The sequence below is a fragment of the Drosophila elegans genome, unplaced genomic scaffold (genome assembly GCF_018152505.1).
Source record: "Drosophila elegans isolate 14027-0461.03 unplaced genomic scaffold, ASM1815250v1 contig_208, whole genome shotgun sequence".
NCBI classification, from domain to species: Eukaryota; Metazoa; Arthropoda; class Insecta; order Diptera; family Drosophilidae; genus Drosophila; species Drosophila elegans.
The window spans coordinates 17,915,636-17,934,862 of NW_024545578.1; the positions used below are offsets into that span (position 1 = coordinate 17,915,636).

A 19,227-nucleotide genomic window follows, 5' to 3' on the forward strand; every position below is an offset into this window, starting at 1 on the left:
CAAATGAATTTGAATTATGAGTAGCATAACACATTTGCACGGAGAAAAAGTATTAGTATTATCTAAATAATTTATTTAAGAAAATTCTGAAAACATTATAAAACGAAAATTTTCAGATTTAATTGAAAGAAGATTTCTTTAAAAAGAATAAACAACATTTATACACAATCAATTAAAAGAAGCTTTTTTAATTATTCCCAAACGTAGTTGATGTTTCGTTTTTTATGCAGTGTATGCAATTTCTTCAAGTTAGTTTCCTGAGACAGCCTGATGAGCAAATCACCAGCAAACAAATAACAATTGAATATAAAACTTTAGAAAAACCCCAGAAAAGAAAACCCAAATAAAAGACACAGATAGACTCGGGGGCAGGGCAACTTTTGGTTTGTCTCGCTTGGTTTCCCGGGCAATTGAAGAGGAAATTAAACAAGTTTGCCTAACGAAGAAGCGCAGAAAGTTTTTTGCCAGCGCTCCTTAAAGTATGCGGCATCATCAGAAGGAGAAGAAGGAAAAACCCCGAGCAAAGGCTTTCCCGACAACAGCACCAACTTTTTCTTTCAGCCACTGCTTAAGTCTTCTGCTGCTGCAGTGGCAGCACTGAGAAGCGGGGTCACTGGGCGTGGGCGAAGTAAGCGGAGGGCGGGGGCGTGGCAGCATTGTCACTGCTGCTGCTGCTGCTGCTCCTAAACTTTTTGAATCAATTTAAGTTTTGACATTTTAATGATAAATTTGTAACATGCAGAGAAAAACAAGGGCAAAGAATGCCAGCGATGGATGTTGAAACCCTCGCTTTCCGTTGTAATTCCTGTTGCGGCTCCTTTCAAAGAATCCAGTTTATAAATTGCTCTAAGTGTTTCCCAAGAAAGAGGGCAAGCGGTTTGCTTATGAAGTGAAATGAAGTTCAAAGTTGAGCGTATAAATTGAATAACTATTCTGAAGTGAAAGGGATTGACTTTCCCGGTTTCACACGCTTAGATTTGCTCTTCATATTTTGAATTTACTTGAATGTGAAAGTGATTAAATTAATGAATACCTTATTTATTAATTAAAATTTAAAACCATATTAAGAATGAATAAAGTTATGTTTATTATATTAATTTAACTAATATCTCAAGAAGTATTCTTAAAATTACCTTTATTTTAATCTCAAAAAAAGATTTTAAATATCTGACATGCTTTTTTCTATAGTTTTCCAATACTTCAAGTCATTAAAGCTACTGCTTGATATCCTGTCAATCCACCCTCTAAAATTCACATAAATACGTACTTATCTGTTGTTTTATCGGGGAACACATGTTCGAGTGTTGTTTATCGAGGACATAACATCAGGACAAACATCGCTGGCCATCTAAAACTCATTATTGACTCATTTCGCTGGGCCATAAAGCGCCCCGAAGTATGTTGTCTTTATTTTTGGTTGACAGCCGGCATCCATTTCCAATTAAACTGAACACTGTGCTCGAAACATGTTGGGGAGTGCTCTATATATGTATGTGTAGGGCCATTAAGACCTTTGTAAACTGCGGCAGGCATATGCACTTAATGGCTAAGCACACACTCACCAGGCAAATTCAGGGTAGACCTCGAGATACATTCGTATCTATGTCCCGTTTTGCGGCTTTGGCAATTTGTCGCTTTATTTGCGGCTTCCTTAGAACTTTGTTTGCATTCCATTTGAGGAGCCCGCGCAAACAAATTGACAAATTTTGTAGGTACACATTGAGGAAACCACATTTATTTTTGTGTAACCTTAAGCCTGAACAGGGAACTAAAAATAAAGTGTTTGGCGCCAGGGCAGGGCCACCGAAATGACACCATCAATTAGTTGTGATAACAATAATCGATAAAATGTGACATATATAATTGAAAAGGGCTGACAGCCAATGGTGGCACAAAGTAAATTGAAATTGGAGTAATAAGTTATTAGAGGGTAAATTGGTTTGAACCTAATTTATGTTCACCTATTAACAACTCCTAGATATCTCCTACATATTACAATATATTTGGAAAAAGAATTGGAATTTCTATATAATTGTGCACTTTAAATTTAATTTTCATTATAAATTGTATTTTTTTTTAACAGGAGCTTAACTTTGTTAAACATTCACTTATCTAGATCGTAGTTTAATTATAAATCTTTATTTACCTAATTTGTAAACCAAAATCTTTCAGTCCACAACTACTTGACCTGATTAGATTAAAAAGCTTATATGTAAGCAATGATACATGATTGTTTTTTACCTGATAACGACTTACCCTTCTCTTAATTCAAATACAAACTAAAAAACCATACGTTTGTTTGCTTTTCCAGCAAACTTTACAAAGACAACTATATATTTATAATGTTTTCTATTTAATTTGCTTTGCAGATAAGAAGACGACCCACTGGAGGGAATGGTAGTCAATGACTGATTGTGAGTGGACAGTCTGAAACTGGGTCTCTTCCGTATTTATATGACTGATAATGGCCGTCTGGACTGCCCAAAACCACAATTGCAACAACAGTGCGCCACAATGGCCAAACAAAATGAGTATTTGAAAATTTGGAAACATATCAAGTGGCGAAATGAAAAGTAAACAAAGCGAACAGAATATTATAAAAACGAAAAGCGAGATTTATGCGAAAGAACGTAAAAAAACACACACATATTTATAGAATATACTGGACAACTGAAAATAAACATTCATGCAACGCAATCGAAGTGCCATAGTGAAGCGCGAGTGTTTGAAATTTGTTCGCTCTATTAAGTCAATATAGGAATCAAGCTACATATCGCCTATTATATATATATATAAATAAATATATATAGAGTACCACCGAGCAGTGAGGCAGAGCGGCGGCAATATGACAATATCGGGAAGCATTCAACATAATAACAATGCAAATCGCAAATATGAAAAACTCATTAAGCAGCCGCAGATGCAATTCGGAACGTCCGTGACCGGAACCCAAACGGATGTGGATTCCTGCCGAGTTGCGGATGCCAATGTGAATGTCGTCGGCCAGGACTTTAGCAATTTCAATAAGCATTTCGGCAATGGTCATGTCATCACAGACCGCACCATGCTGCTGCTGCCTTTGGAGGACGATGTCGCCAACGCCGCCGGCATTGTCACGTACAAGGGTAAATCGAATGGGAATGGAAACGGGAGTATCGGGAGTAAGAGCCTTGAGTTCGACGGCAGTCCTACCTCATCAACGTCAATTGGCATGGCCGGCAGTAGTAGCACCACTCACCTGGCAGGTGGAGGACTCGGTGGTTCAGAGACAGCCGGTTGGATGTGCCATTGTTGTAATTTAATTGCACGGCGCTGCTTTGGCATCAACGTGCGACGCTGTGTCCTCGCGCTTCTGGCCATTACGGTGGTTAGCATTTTCTACTACACGCATTATGTCGATACGGGCGTGTTTAATGGGTGAGTACCGGCTGATGTGAAATGAAATGAATCAAAGAGTGACCTCTGCTGTCCGCTTTCACCGAGATGCAATGCGATTGAAATTGTTGGGTTCGGAGGAGGCGAGAATATATGCTTTTTCTATTCCTGATTTCCCAGAGGTCTTTAAATTACGATTCTTTAATTTAGCTAATTTCAGAGAGTGGTTAAATAACTAGGTTTGTTTGAATAAAACAGTATTATTTGGCAAAGAAGTTTAAATTTTAATTTTTAAGTCATAATGAAACTAATGATTTAGTAATCGCTTTTTAAATCACAATTTTTTTTATATTTCCCAAATAAAAATTTGCGTTTTTTTTGAAAAGATTAAGCTTGTGGTTTGCATTTCACTCTAACTTTTTATATTTTTTTTAAACTTTAAACGTCACCTACGAGGCTTAGATTTTAATGGAAGATAAAGCGAATCAAGTGTTATTCCTTAACCCTGCCCTTTACCTCTTTTTTTTCCGAACATTTCGGCGAATTTTTATTGTTCTCAAGTGGCGTCGATGGCGAAAATGCACTTCATGTCTGCTCTGTTCTGTTCTGTTCACTTTTTGTGGGCCATGAATGTGGGGAAGCGTTTTGTTGTGTGCCCTGTTTGATTGGATTTTTTGTTCATTTTCAAGTGGTTTACGAGGGAACCAGGGAGCCGAATTGTATTCAATATGCTGCAAATTAAATTAAAACAGGTGTGTGGCTGGCCAAAAAAAAAAAGGTGGGAAAAGGGTAGATGTAAATTGAAAAATATTTATGTGGGAAACCCTTTTTGTCTGGCAAACGCAAAGTCATGTTGCGCGGAGGAGATTTAAAAGGATTTTCAATTCGAATTTAGCTCACGCGAAAACTAGCACTAAAATTTTAATACCTTCTATGCGCTACTCAAAGTTTTAAGTCCCATTCAATTTTTAGTACCCCAAAAGTTTCACCTGACCGCCCTAACAACCTTTCGCAAATCATCAGGCGATTCTTCTATGGCTTTTTTTGCGCCAACGACAACAGAAAAAAAAAATAGAGGAAAGTTTCATTCTACCCATTGCTATCGACAAGTTCCACTTTTGCTTGAGTTCAGTTCAACACCTTTTTGGTCGGCTTCAGCTTCAGCTTCAGCTTCAGCTTCATGCTCAAAGAAAACCCGGCAGCAGCACCTGGGGTTTCTTTTTCGACTTCCCGTCTACTCCATGACATACTCGAGAATAAAACTCATTTGGCGCAAGCTTTGCGCATAGGGTGAACTCCGAAGTGGTCCTCGAATGGGAAAAGTGGGTGTGTGGAAATGCGGGAAAAATATTGCTCATAATTGTGAGCGTTACTACAGAAGCTTTCGCTGGGCTGTTCGCACTAGTTTGCAGTATGTTCTTTTCGGTGATTATTGTGCGAGTTTTGCGAGTTTTGGGAGTTTTGGAATGGCGGGTGTATATTAAATTTTTCCCATGAAATTTTTAGCTGGCTGCAAGGCAGCAGTTATTTTTTGCTCACCTGGCTGTTAGCTGTTAGCTACTTTTGCGCGCAATTATGGTTTACAAACAGTTCTACGGAAAACCCCATTCCATTTACCCCGCAGTAGTTGCACAAACAACCAGCGAAGTTTTTGATTACTTTCATCAAGCGTTGCCGGGAAGATTGCTGCAGAAGTTAGTTGCCTGAGTGGGTCCTTCCTTTAGTTTTTTTTCCCCCTCTTTCCTTCTTCTCAACACGCCAGCATAGCCGAAAACAAGAACAGTAAGAGTCTTAGCCTTATCCTGGCCAGGTAAAAAGTTATTTACATTTTCCAAATGCCAGTTGATTATTAAATATTTACCTTGGTCAGGCGTTTGAAATTTAATTTACGGTCCAAGACTGTGGCAAAGTTCATTAGTTGGCTAAGTGGGCTACCATCAATCAGAGCGAAAAAGGACCTGCCTTATATTGAATAGCCCAAGTCCGAGTAATTGTGTTTGCATGTGTGGATGCAAAATTTTTAATGTATTCTGATGGTCTGGCTACAGGATTGTTGCATGCGTATGCAAAAGGTGAGGGTGTGTGCGTTAGTTGTTGACTGGCTGCACTTAGAGAAAGTAATAACTACAATTCAGTAAACAATGGTATTAATTAAAGTAATTACTAAACACTAACATTGATATTTCAAATCTAGAGCTTTTGATTTGTAATTTTAAATAGGTATAAAAGCTTAACAATAGTAGCCTTTAATGAATCAAACATAATGAGCAAATTAACAATGTACGCAATTGTTGTTGCGACTTCCGATTTTATTTCGAAATCATTGTTATATTTTAATTAGCGATTTTTCCAGTAGTATTATGCCTAAGGAAAGCATTAAATTAAATGTTAGTTAATTACATTTAATTATGTCTATGAGAAGTATATTGTAATGCTTAAAAATCATCTATAAAAATTTTGAAAGAAACTTTTAAAACTAAAAAAATAATTGCTAATGCTAGTAATAGCTATATTCTTGTAATCCCCATTTGGTAGAACTACAGAAAAAAAAAGAAATACAGTTTTGAAGTGCATGCCATACTTCTTATGACCATCCGTCCGTTACGTGCAAAATGCGGAAACAAGTGACGTGCCAAGTTTAAACCAGCCCCTCTCCTTCATCCTGAGTGTGTGTGGGAGCGGGAGGCGGGCGGGTACGCTTGTGGGCGTGTCCTGCATCCTGGCTTTCGCTGCTCCGCTGCTGAGGTTACCTCTGCGGCCATAGACGCCAGTCTGATTCTGATGTGCGTGTTTGTTTATGCTGTCTGTCATTATTTGCACTTGCACACCCACACAAAGCCACTACTGGGATCACCCACACAAACATACTCTGGCATATGCATAAATGCATTTGTTGTTGCTGCTGCTTCTACTGCCGCCTTTGTAGGTGCAAAACGCATTTTGACAAAATGCAAACGTACGTGATTTGCATGAAACTGAGTGACTGACGGAGAGGGGCGGCGATGTGTGGCCAAGGAAAGTTAGACGAAGTGCCGGCGGGATGGACAGCCAGAAACACAATCCCGACACGCCGGCAATAATTGATTTGTAATGCAAAACCTGACAGAAATCACTGCAAAAATGCACCAATTTACATGCATTTTTAAAAACATGTAATATCTAATTCCGCATTTTAATGAAATGGAATGTCGCAAATTGAGTTTCACCAAATAAAATTGGATTACAAAACTCTTTAGTACTAAATATTGTACATATTAAAGGTTTCTATTTAAATAAAATTTAATCCAATTTATTTTCAGGAAGTTCCTGAAATGAATAATTGAAAACAGCAAAGCACTGTAACTCAAACCCGCATTGAATAAGATTTTCTAAAAAAAACTCATTGATATTGTACATACTTAAGGCATAACGTTAAATTGACATAGATACAATTACTAAAGATCATTTATGCTGCAATTCAAAAGAGTATATATTTTTTCCTGCAGATATTTATTCGAAGAAATTATTTTATAGCGTTGCCAACATATAACAAAGCTTAACAATGTTTTAAAATAAAACTTTAACTTTAATGTTAATTTAAGAAAAAAATTAAGTTAATTTCAGAAAGGTCAGCAAAAGCTAATAGATAAATAATTTAAAGTGTCAAACTGATCAACACGCTTTGCTATCAATTAAAACTGGAAATGTTCTGTGATTCACTTTACTAATTTTGCTGACAAATGCATTTATTTGGCTGTTGTTATTATGCGAATATGCTTTCGACTATCTGGTCGCCTGTCACGTGCAATCACAACGGCTGTCACCAAATAAACACGTATGTATAAACACACAATCTGCCCCACATATCCTGTGTGTTAGTTAGGAACATTATTTGCTTTGCGTGTTAAGTGCGATAAATGCAATTTGATGTTAGATGTGTTTTTTTCGCAGGACGCACTGCCACACGCGAAAATCTAAAACTGGAATAAATTCACTAAAAACGCCAAATGCCTCTCGATAATCAACACATAAATTACTGACTGTCGGTCGAGTAATTTGAGCGTAAACAGCGAGTGTTTTTGTTTGCGAAGTGCATGACATATACGTGATGTGATTCACATTTGCGTGCATTAATTGACTAAATATTTTAATTGAAAATGCGATATATAAACGACAAATGGCCGAGGGAAAGAGACACAGACATCGATTGAATGCACGTTGTTAAAATACGATTACATATGCGTATTTGCACAAATCCATGCGGCAAAAGAAATGAAAAACGAAACGAAACGGTCCTCGCATAAGGATACCAGGGCACCCAACTGGCCAGCGATGTCTGTTCTCGTGTCGAGTGCTGCGAAATGCAATAAATAATTACATTTATTTGCTTTAAATGCAATTACAAACAAACAAACAAACGGGCAGACACTGGGCGACGCCTTTTGCATATCCCGCGCCGTCTGGCAATTTCCCGAGATTTTCCCCGTTCACAGTTCATTTGGCCGAGTGTCCAGCGTCTCCCAGCGGGAAGTCCTCTTTGCATCCTGTGTTCGTCCTGCCCTGACATTTTCCCACTCATTTCCCGGCTGCAATTCAATTCAATTGAACTTGCCTTGCTTGATTTATTTAATTAACTTTTTTTCGCATTTCCCCGGCGACCCGACCACTATCGTTGAGTCGTCGATGTCGAGCCTTTATTTCAAGTGTTTTCATCGGTTACCATTCGACTGATTTTCATTCTTATTGTTCTTAAGTGGCCGCCTGCCGGAGAAATTCTTAATGCTCGAGTTGGAAAATATGCGAGCGGAACAAAGGAAAAATACTTGACGCACAATGACTGTACAATATTATTCAATTTGCCATTATAGCTTTATCCCTAAATGAACCTTTTCGCTTGACGAAATCTGCTGAACATATAAAAATGGCTTGATCTGACAAGTATTAAAGAGTCACAAGGTCTATATTGAAGGTCTTTTAAAGAAAAATTACAAAATAAAAGTCAATATATATAAAACAAAATTAAAAGGAAGCTTAAACCATTTTGATAACTCTTAGGCTGGGCAATATACCCTACAAATTAAAGCAACAATAAAGAAACTTTTTTCAAAAAGATATTTTTACTATATTTACATTAAAAGAACCTTAAATGAGCAACTTTTCTTGTGAAATGCAGATAATAAAACAGAAAAAAATTAGATATTTTATTGTAGCATTTCCTGTGGGTGCTCAAGCCTCAATGACAGTGCAAAATGGTTGCTATTATAGTCTTACCCCAAAGTAAACGTTTTTCCTGGACTCTAGTTTAATTTACTTTATTCTGACATTGACGGGCTTCGACCGCAAATCGCCAGCGATATTTCTGGCCAAAAGCTGCACTAAGTTTACTCAGCCAGCTCATTTCGCCGACTTGCTTCTCTTTGCTCTTACCAGTTTTGTTTAAGTGGCCGCTTTGTCCTCTTTCGCCCAGTTAGTTTACTTTTTGCATTTGCCCAGCACTCTTCCTTTTTTGTTTGCCCTATTCATTTTCTTTTTGGGGGAACTAAATATTTTTTACGTTCCTTTCTGTCCTCAGATATCCCTTTTATATAGCATACACATATCCTTGTGCTAGATTCGCATTTTATTATGCATTTGCTGCGGCGGCTGGGGCAGTCCCGCTTTTTTTTCGGTTTTCTCTTTCGGTGAAAATCTGCATTACGTATGCGCCCCGTTGGCCGCGATTCTCCGTTTTGCGGCTGCTGCATTTGCTACTTTGCAAATTTATTACAAATTTTTACATACGATTTATTGTCTGAGCGGTGCCTGCCCAGAAACTCGGAGTCATATTCTGGGCCATGCGGCTATTGTTACGAGGGAAAAGCTTTAAAGTCCCGGGGATTCTACTATACATGCTGGAATGTATGTGCTCACGGATTCAATAAAACCGCCCCGCGTCATGTCTCTCCACTTGACTAATAAGCCTTGGCCACGCTCATGGTCGTGAGCCTTTTCCTCCGCTGTTTTTCCCCCTGATTTCCCACCATATTCCCCCCTATACTTTTTGCCCACTTTTCTCCCAGCTTCGTTGACAGTGCAACATTTGCAAGAGAGCAGCGAGCTGCTTGCCAAGTTTGTTGCACGCCCGCATAAATAACACGTCGCAAATGCATAAACTGACTTTTTGTTGCCTAATTTATGCAGCACAAAAGACGAAACCTTCGACCCCGCCCTCCCTTTTTTTCGACCACGCCCACCGCCTCCTCTTCGCCAGCGGAAACGGAAATTTTGTGCTGTGCACAAATAAATCAGCGAACTGAGGCCAGGCCAAAACAGAGCAGGTTGCACGAAATGCAAACGAGAAGGCTGAGCAAGCAGCAAAAATTTCTTCATCATGCCGCAGGAGTCGGGCATCAGGAATCGCAAAAGTTTTTACCTCCACTGATCAACTATGAAAACGTCCTGTAAAATAGTTACTTTGTTACTTTTACTAGGTCAAAGTAGATAAATAAAAGTGTTTTTAAAGATTAAACTGTCGTAAAAGTTGTAAATACATAGTTGCAAGAAAATATTTCATACTTTTAACAACATTTGATCTAAGTGCTTTTTTTTATCAATTTTACCTGTTATATTTTTTTGCATTAAAGACAAAACGATGGTAAAATCTACCTAAGTTGTTTATTTATCAGTTTTTTACAAATTATTAAAATATTTATCATAACCCCATACCCATACATATTAACATATTTATGAAACAAGTGAATTTTATTGAATAAGTTTTCTTACAGCTAACTACCATATTAGTACAAGAAAATTGAAAGAATAAAAGTTTTAATTTTTAAAAAGTTGCAAATTAAAGTTGAGGAGAAAATAAAATTAACGCATTGCCTTGCAAAAAATGGATTTAAGAAAACAACTTTGTTTTAATAAAGATTATGTACGTCAGTACTTAAATAACAATATTGTATTGCCTTTTTCCAAACAACCCTTTTTTAATTAAAACTGCATTCTTTTCTTTCGACTAAAACCTATTTATTTGCGTTTGGATGCACTAGCGATGGGAATGTAAAAGTTGAAATCTGAAGCATTACCAAACTTTTATCCACGTACAAAGTAGAGTTTAATTTCATTTTATTTTCCGTTTGGATGCTACGTTCTAGGTGTTTCCCCAAAAATTGTTCGTTAACTCACACAAATTTCGCATAAATTTGACATGCACTTGGATTCTAAAGTAAAACTTGTACGTTTTATATTTATAGCAAAGGTTTTGATTTACCGAGTACTCTCGCATTATTCCCAGTACTTTTTCCCATGTTTAAAGGGCTTTTGGTGTAGCAAAAAAAGGGAAGAAAAACAACAAGTTTTCTTTTTGATATTTTTGGTGGACCTGCCTGTTTTATGTGGACGTGTGTTGTGTTTGGGCAACTGTGTGTATATGTGTTCGTTTGCTATCTAAATATTTTGTTTTGGCAGTGCAAAAGTTTTCCCAGCCTGCCAGGATCTGATATCCGTGCCGCCCGCACGGCCTTTTACCTATTCGTGTAATGCAAAAAGTATTTATATTTTGCAAGGCAGCCAGGTGGGTCCTGCATGTCCTGTGCGCTGGTGCCGTTGCAGATTTCAGGGCTTGGCCTAATAGGTTTTTGTTAATTTTAGGGATTTCACTTGAAAGGCGCTCAGCAAAAGGATTTTACACATGTTGCCGCTTTCACCTAAGCGCTTTCACTGCTGCTGGTTTTTGTTATTATTATTTTCCTTCCTGTTGCAATGGACTGGCCTGCCTGAAGACCGTTTCGCAAAAGGTTACACGGAAGCTACAAGGATATGTGGAAATTGCATAAGGTTTATAGTAAAACGCTAGACTCGACGAGAAATGGATAAATGGATAAAGCACAGAGAAGGGGCGGGCATCGAAGGTATGATAAAATCTAAATAGAAAAGTTTCCCAGCTCAAAGGTGATTCTCAGGTAGTTTTAGGGCACAAACTTTTCCACTCCTATGTGAAAAGTTCTGACCCACGCAGAGACAGCCGAAAGGAAAGTTGAGACTCACAAACTTACATTAGATAGCTCAGTTTTCAGCTCGTTGTTGGTTTGCTAATGAGCCGCATTGTTGCCTTTTAAAGAGGACGAAGGAGCACAAGGACCCAGGAACACCATTCAAATGAAGATATGTGAGGCAGGCCAAAGGACTTGGGAACGCACTGTGGGATAAAACCTAAAAAAAATAGGAGTAATGTGAAAATGGTAAACCAACATAATTAAACAGGTTTTCTTTGCAGTAGACGTTTATGTGTTTATTTATTGCTTCATTAGATTTAATCGATCTGATATGATAAAGAATAATTTAATACACAGCAATAAAATGCCTACAGAATAATGGCATCTAATTATTTGAGTAGTATTCTTTGTGATTTCTTTGCGATAGACAAATGTAGTTATTGATTTTAACCACTTGCAATTGATAGCCAGGATGTTTTGATAAAGCAAGTACTATAAGTCAAGTCAATTATTCTCTAACAATTATACAGATTAACCTTACAAATTATTGAACATTTTTAAGACTTAGTTTTCTTTTTTTCTCGTACTATTGAAAACAGCAACACTTTTTCAATAAATTTTAGTGTAGTTTAAGGGATATGGAACAACGTAATGGCTTATAAACACTCAAAATTTTTTTTCCCGTGTGAATAACAAGAGTGGTATTGGGAGACAGCTGGTGGTTGGCTTTTATCTTGTGGCAGCCAACAGGCACCGGCAAACGCAGCATCAAGGCAGCGCGAAAGACAACCGCCAACGATGTTTGCATATTACGCATACGCAGCGTTGTCGCGTATCTCAATTTGGCTGCCGTTGCCCTGTTCTCCCTCTGCTTCCTTATTTTTGGCTTACAACATACGGTGTTGTGTCATAGCTCCTCCCTAAATTTTTCCTTCTGGTTTCCCAAAATCCCCTCCAGCGCTCGCGCGACAAAGCAAATACAATAAATGAACGCCGCCAGCGCCTCATCGTGCTCATCTAGAGCGGAGGAACAGCTCTCCAATGGCAAGTTTGCCGCCTTTTGCTTATCTACCATCCAACAAAATGTTGCATTTCGGGGCTTTGTGCAGTTTGCCATTTTATTATTTCTAGCATATTTTTTTATGCATGAGTTTTCCCTGTGACAGCTTCAAAAGTCAACGTCTGCTCCTTCATATCATTTAATTGCTTTGGTAAATGTTTAAATATTTGATCCAAAAGGGCTGAGTCCAAAAATGTAACAACACAAAGGAAAACGGTTAGCTTAAACTTCAGCATAGTTGACGGCTGCTTAGAACTGGGTGTAATAGGGATTTGTATACGAAAGGAAATTAGTCAAATGTTGATGTTGATTGTTACAGTTTCTTAATTTAAAAACGAGTTTAGCAAACGTATTTAAGACCAAATTTAATTCTTACGCTGAACTGTATTTGTCTTAAATTGGATTTTTAAAAGCAGTACAGCAGAGCAATAACATTGAAAGTTAAAATTATTTAAATATTCTTAAGTACATTTTCTGAAAAAAGTTGAGAGCGAAATAAGAATGCTTACAGTTTGTTTGAAAAATGCTTCCTTTACAGAACATACACCCTTTCTAGAATAATAATAATACATTTCTGTACTTTTCAGTCTCATCCAACGCGACACTCATCCCGCTCCCATCATCAACTGCCGCATGATCAACTCGGGCGGCAAGCACATCCGGGATGCCTCACCAGCGCCCGACCATCGTTCCGAGGCTCGATTGCGAATCGATCCCAAGGTCCTCGTTTTCGTGGAGACCACATATTCCGGACTGGGCAGGGACATTGCCGAGCTGCTCGTCTACAATCGGATCAAGTAAGTTTTCGCAGGGCAAGAGAGAAATCATAGACAATTAGCTCTGGCAAATTTGCATAATTGCAAAGGCAGCGATGCGGCGATAATTATTACACTCAAAGTAACTGGGAAACGGAAGTGGCAGCGTAACCAACACCACGTTGCGCACAGAGACACACACACACAGACGGAGAGACATAGAGGCAGAATGAATGGCGAGTGCCAAGTGAGGTCCTCCGGACTTTGGACTCCGGACTCTGGACTCCGGAATGCTCTACTTTCCTCTGTTCCGCCAGTTCCTTTGCTACAGCCCCGGCCATTGTCAATGTTGACCCAATTTGGGTAGTTGGCCATAAAAAGGCAGGTTATGAAATTAATGCCAAGCTATGCAGCTCCTTCATTCCCTGCCTCTCCGTCCGTCTGTGTCTCTCCAGTGGCGCGCAGCCTTGGGGGGTGGCGCTGCGGGCAACCAGCAAAGCATTCCAGTTTAATTGGCAACTTATGCTTTTGTGGTCGAGTGGCCTGCCAAACGCCGCCGCATCCCGAGCATCCCTGCCGGAGCATACCATCCATATCCATCCGGCACGGCACATCCATCCATCTGGGCCAGCTCAGGCGGAAGTCTCGTTTTCTCTGGCCAATGTCTCACCTGCCCCGTTACCTTCGGCCGCCCGCACATATCTCCTCTGGCCAAGTCAGCAGTTTTTCCCAGTCAGCCAACAAAGTGCTGAACTTCAAGGAGGAGTTGAGCCCCTACGGGATGACTGTAAGCCATAAACACACACAGAGTCTGGGCAGCAATGTTGCATAATTCGAGAGCATTTCAAGTTGTTAGATGCTCCCAATTTAATATATAAGTTTTGTGGCTTTTATAATTGCTGCCAGTTTTCAAAATTCATTTTAGCAGTTTTACTTACTTTTTTTCTTTTAAATGGGTTCTTATTTAAAATGTTTTTTTTTTTGCAAATGTGTTCTTAATTAAAATTGTTTTTTTTGCAAACTGAACAACACATTAAACAAAAATCTAATAACCATTAACTTTCTATAAACTGCACATCCATTGAAATTCATTTTAAAACTTTTTTTAAAAATGTTTATACAAATTTTCTTTTAATTTTAAATTTTAAAAACATACTTAAATGTCCCTGCTCTTTTAAAGGTTTACCTTTTATAAATAACTTCATAACATTGAAATAAATCCTTCGTTAGGTGACTTTGTTAAATAAGTGCCTTGGTAAATGAACTTTAATAACATGTTCTATTAGGCTGCTTTATTTCCCAAGGGTATTCCGAGTTCCCTATTTTGTTGGCTCCTTTGCCGTTGCCTACCTTGTGGCGCACAAAGAGTTATTCTTTCCTTGGGTTATGCCTTTGTAATTCTCCTGTCGGCTTCCCTTTCCTGGAGTGTTTGTGAGTGGGTGGGTGGCGGGTGTCCTCTGCGTTTGGGTGTGAGTCTACCGAGGCCGCCCAATTGGTTAACCGCAGTGACCGCAGGATGCAGACTCTCCTGCGAATAACCGCAATTATTATACCAGCTGCACTTTGGCACCGGGGCGTGGCTAACTTTTCAATACGAACTTTTTTCTTCACACTCTTTTTAAATGCACGGCACGACATACATGTTTGTGACTGAATTGTGCAAATTGCGGTTATAGCCAAGGCAGGAAGAATGGTTTGTGGAGAGAGAAGTCTGAAGCAACAGCCTGTGCCTGTGCCTCCAAAAGTCAAAGGGCAAAAATTTCAATTTGCCGCAGCTTTTGTTGACGCTGTTTGGACTCCTTTTGCCTTCCCTTGGCTTTTGTGTTGTATAATTAAATTTTGTCGTTATGGCAGAAGGAAAACTAGCTGCATTTGATCCTGCTCCTTCGCATTGCCCTAAGATTCCTCTTTGGCAGCAGACAAGTGCTTCAACTTTAATGAGATTTCAAGTACAAATAGCAACAGCAATGGCATTCAGTCAGCCGGAGAATCAGTCCTCTTCATTCCACCCCCAAACCCCAAACCCCAATCCCAGTCCCAATCCCAGTCCCCAAACAAGTTGAGTAATGCCAGCCATTGTCTCTCGCGCTGTAACCAAATATGCAGGCGAATGACTCTCATGACCTAATCAACTTGGCCATGTGAGCCCCGGAGTGTCTGTTGGGTGGGAGTACCCTTGATGCTGCCATTACTCCCGCTGCTTATCAATGACTTCATTAGTGTACTCTTCAGTGACTAGTCTGCTGTCGGTTCCTTGGGGTTTCGGGTACTCCAAACTTTGCCCGATCCCCAGAGCTGGGCAACAAATTTCATTAACATTACCATCTCATTATTGCTGATGACTTTTGTGAGGAGTTGAAGTGTATGCATATCACAGAACCGAGCGGAGAAAGAGATGAGTACACCGAAGCAAAGGTGTATGTGCCAAATTAGTTTCATTTTAATTTTACTTAATATTATAAGACTAATAGTGAAAAATAGGTCAATTAAATACAGGCATTTGACCATGACATATAATAGCAACATTTTTGAAGATCTTTAAAGTTCATATAGTATTTTTATAAAAATATCATGCTGAAACAAAACAAATGAATAATTAAAATTGTTGTTTAAACTTAGACAAACTTTTTGTGGGTCTTTTCTTAAATTTATAAACATTTTAAATGAGATACTTAATTTTAAAATTACCTATTGCTTCATTAATGTCTGCAAAAGCTCTAATCATTTAACTACATGTGCAGATCAAAAGTTGTTACTAATTTCTAAATATCTAAAAAAATTAGACTTTTAGACTGCTTGCAGCTATGGCTTTAAATTTTTTTTCCCTGTGCACAAATGGGGCAAGCAAGCGGCAAAAGGATTGTCATGGCATGTTCTGTAGCTTAAGTTTGTTGCACTGCCAGGGGCTGTACATCCCGACCCCAGAACACGCTCTACTCCAGTACAGAGGCCAGGCAATCAAAGTTGTCGCTGGCGCCATGGCAGCCATTATTGAAATGCGTCCCAGGGAACGAAGGGATCTGCGTGTGCGTGGGCGGGTCGCAGGTGCATCCAATGGCTATATATCTATGCTATGCCAGGGCAATCCTAGAACTCCCATTTTCCCATTATCAATTATTTATGAACCGAAGCGACGCTGCTCATTGCTCCCAAGTTGCCACTCAATTAGTCATGAAAAATTCACTCGGTGACTTTCCAAGTGTCGCACTTGACGTATGCGTAATGCTGCAAAGAGAAGAGAGAAAGTGTCGTTAAATTTATTCAATATTTGCAGAAGTCCCAGCTGCATTTTAAGTAGGTGAATATCTGAGATTTCCGTCTATACTAATGGACTTTGGCTACACGGTTTCTCGCTTTGTTATCGCTGCCGCATTAGCCGCTCCAATTAGCCTGACCAATTGATTGATTGCCAGCTTTTGGGGGCTCTCTGCTCCTCCCTTAATTTTTTGCTTACGGACAAATGGCCAACGTTGTACATACAAATTTCTGGCCAAAAGCGGCGCGCGCCAGCAAGTATGCAAAGTTTTGCAAAAGTTTTTACGCCCGGATTGCCGCCATTTGTAAGCTGGCCAGCCTCCAGAAAAAGAGGTCCTTTCGGGGAACTGGAAGTGGTGAGTGTTATATGGAAGCAAGTTTCTGCCTCTAATGCGCCGTGAAATTCTAATGAAATTTTCCAAGGTAATTACGCGGCCCAAAAGACATCGGCTCAATGGTTTTTGGCTATGCCATCGCTTATTAAATTGCCATTTATAATGTGCGCAATAGAGCGTAGGCGTGTATGCGTGTAATAGCTACTTAACCTTATTTTCAATTTTTGATTCGGCTTCAGTCAGCAGGTTAAGGAAGCAGCCAAGTCAGGCGGTAGCTGACTGAAGTCAAGTCAGCACACGGAAGTCATCAGCAGCAGCCTTGTTATCATTTAAACCATCGTCCTACCCAGCCACTCCCTCCGCCCCCCGCTGGGCATGTCGGTGTGTGTGTGTGTGTGTGTGTGTGTGTGAATAATGTAGTGTGCTTTTGTGGTGGTTCAGGCCAAAAACTGCGCTCATCCTTTCGCTTATTCCGGGCGCTGATTGCGCCACTGGGAGCCCGAACTTTTTAAAACGCGAAATGGCAAAAGGCGAATAACGAACGCCAGGCTGCTCCATTTCGCCCCTTTTACCCCAATTTCCTCCTCAACTGACGTCAATTCGCGCAGACACATGGCAAGCGCCATAAACAGCCACCACAATTGGAAGCTTGCCATGGCTAGAGGACTTGGCTCCCCTATTTTCCCCGCTTTTCCGGGCTTTCTGGGTTTCCTGGCTCTCCTTCTAGCTCGTCTAGCTGCTGCCTGCGCTTGACTCGTCATAATCACACCCTTTTCGCCAATGTTTACTTTAATAATGTCGCGGAAAATTTTTATTTTCAATTTTTCACAAGTCAATGGAGTTTAACCAGCCACCAGGCAGACTATCTGTTGTGCCACAGTGGGGATCAATGGGCCGTAAAATTATATAATTTGTCTGGGGATTGCATTTTTGATAAATATTCGGCATTAGATTTATGGAAGCTAAATATTAAATCGTATGAAAATGCTAACTTTTCTTGGAAATAGATATGCGTTTAATATTTCACTTTAGTATATTAATATATAAAAGTCACAAAGTGTAGATAAATCTTTTAAACTATTAGAAAAGACTAGAAAACTTTTTCAAAATATAAAATAAATTAAATTTACACTAAAACTTTAAAGTTTATATATTTTTATTCGAAACTGCCAATCAAGTTCAATGTATATTTTTCTTATATTTACTATTTATAAATATTTGTTATTTTTAAATCTATAAATGTTTCTAATGCTAAAAAGCATAGATATTGCTTAAATCTATAAGTGCCGTAATAAATAAATATTTATACAATCTACTTGTTTTTATTAAAACCCCCAAGATTAAAATGTATTTAGAGTCCTTGAATGCTGCTTCAGATAGCTCAAGCGCTTGCCCTAGATATCAATCTAAAATTCCAGTTACAATTAAATAAATAACTTGACAAGTCAAGACTTGAAATTCCATTTCCTTTCAATTAAAAATTCCACAAATCCACTTTGTATTTTTCTAATCCCACACAACTGCAGTTGTCTGTGTGAGGGTCGCCAAGCGGCAAAAAGTTCCTTTGGAAAATTTAAAATTCCATTTCATTTGCAATTAAAAATTCTACAAATCCGAATTCAATTTATAAGAATCGTTCCATTAAGATTTCATAGAAATGTTTACCACTGTTTAGGCCACGGCAGTAGCCATTGAATAGTGTCGACATACATACATATATGCAGGCATATGTGTATGGTCCTTATACATTTTTTCCCTTGTGTTTGTGGAAATAAAAAATATTTTTTTGCTCAAGCGCTTGGCACGTGACGCGGCAGTTCGAGTTTGTTGGCTGCTGTGCACAGAGATTGTCCCCGCCACCTTTAACCCCCTGAAACCCGATGCACCCCACGCTCATGTTTTGTGTGACAAGTTGGCTTTTTGCTGGGGCTCTTGTTGTTGTCGCTTGTTGTTATCCTACTTTCTTCCCATTCTTTTTTTTCAACAAATTGGTTATTTTATTGAATTACTCAAGCAGCAGGAGGTGACTCCCCTACTTTTCCCCGGAGCCGTCGTCTGGCTTGCGTGATTATATTGGCCTAAACAGGCTGGGGGGTTGTGAAACTCACAAGTCGCGACTTTAAGGACATTGCCTTTGCGTGTCTCCTGCTCTCCATGTTCTCCTTTTCATTCCATGCTGTGTGTGAGTGTGTGTATGGGACTTAAGTAGTTTCGCCGCGTATAATAAATTTTCTAGTTTAAACTCATTTATTGCCCTCGTCGAAAGGATGAAAGAATGGATTGCGGGCTGAGTGGGCGGGGCCTTACGAATCCGACTCCTCCTAGCCGATGCCATATAATGGCCATTTGTTGTATAATTTTCACATTGTTTAGTGTCCCGAGCCAGAAGTAACTTCCGCTTCTCGAGCACACAGTTGCCTCCTCGTAGAGTTTTTATTTATGATATATAGATTACTCAGCCAGTCGCTGAAGTAGCGACCAAAGTGCTTTTC

General features: G+C 39.2%; 1 protein-coding gene across 1 annotated transcript in view; it reads left to right on the plus strand.

Moving 5' to 3' along the window:
- Positions 1-19,227, plus strand: part of LOC108142495 (bifunctional heparan sulfate N-deacetylase/N-sulfotransferase) — a 57,970-nt gene that overhangs the window by 26,961 nt on the left and 11,782 nt on the right. The window contains exons 3-4 of the mRNA XM_017266390.2: positions 2,370-3,417; positions 12,978-13,187. Coding sequence (XP_017121879.1) covers positions 2,846-3,417; positions 12,978-13,187 — 782 coding nt within the window. The 5' untranslated portion in view covers positions 2,370-2,845. The remainder of the gene's footprint in view (positions 1-2,369; positions 3,418-12,977; positions 13,188-19,227) is intronic.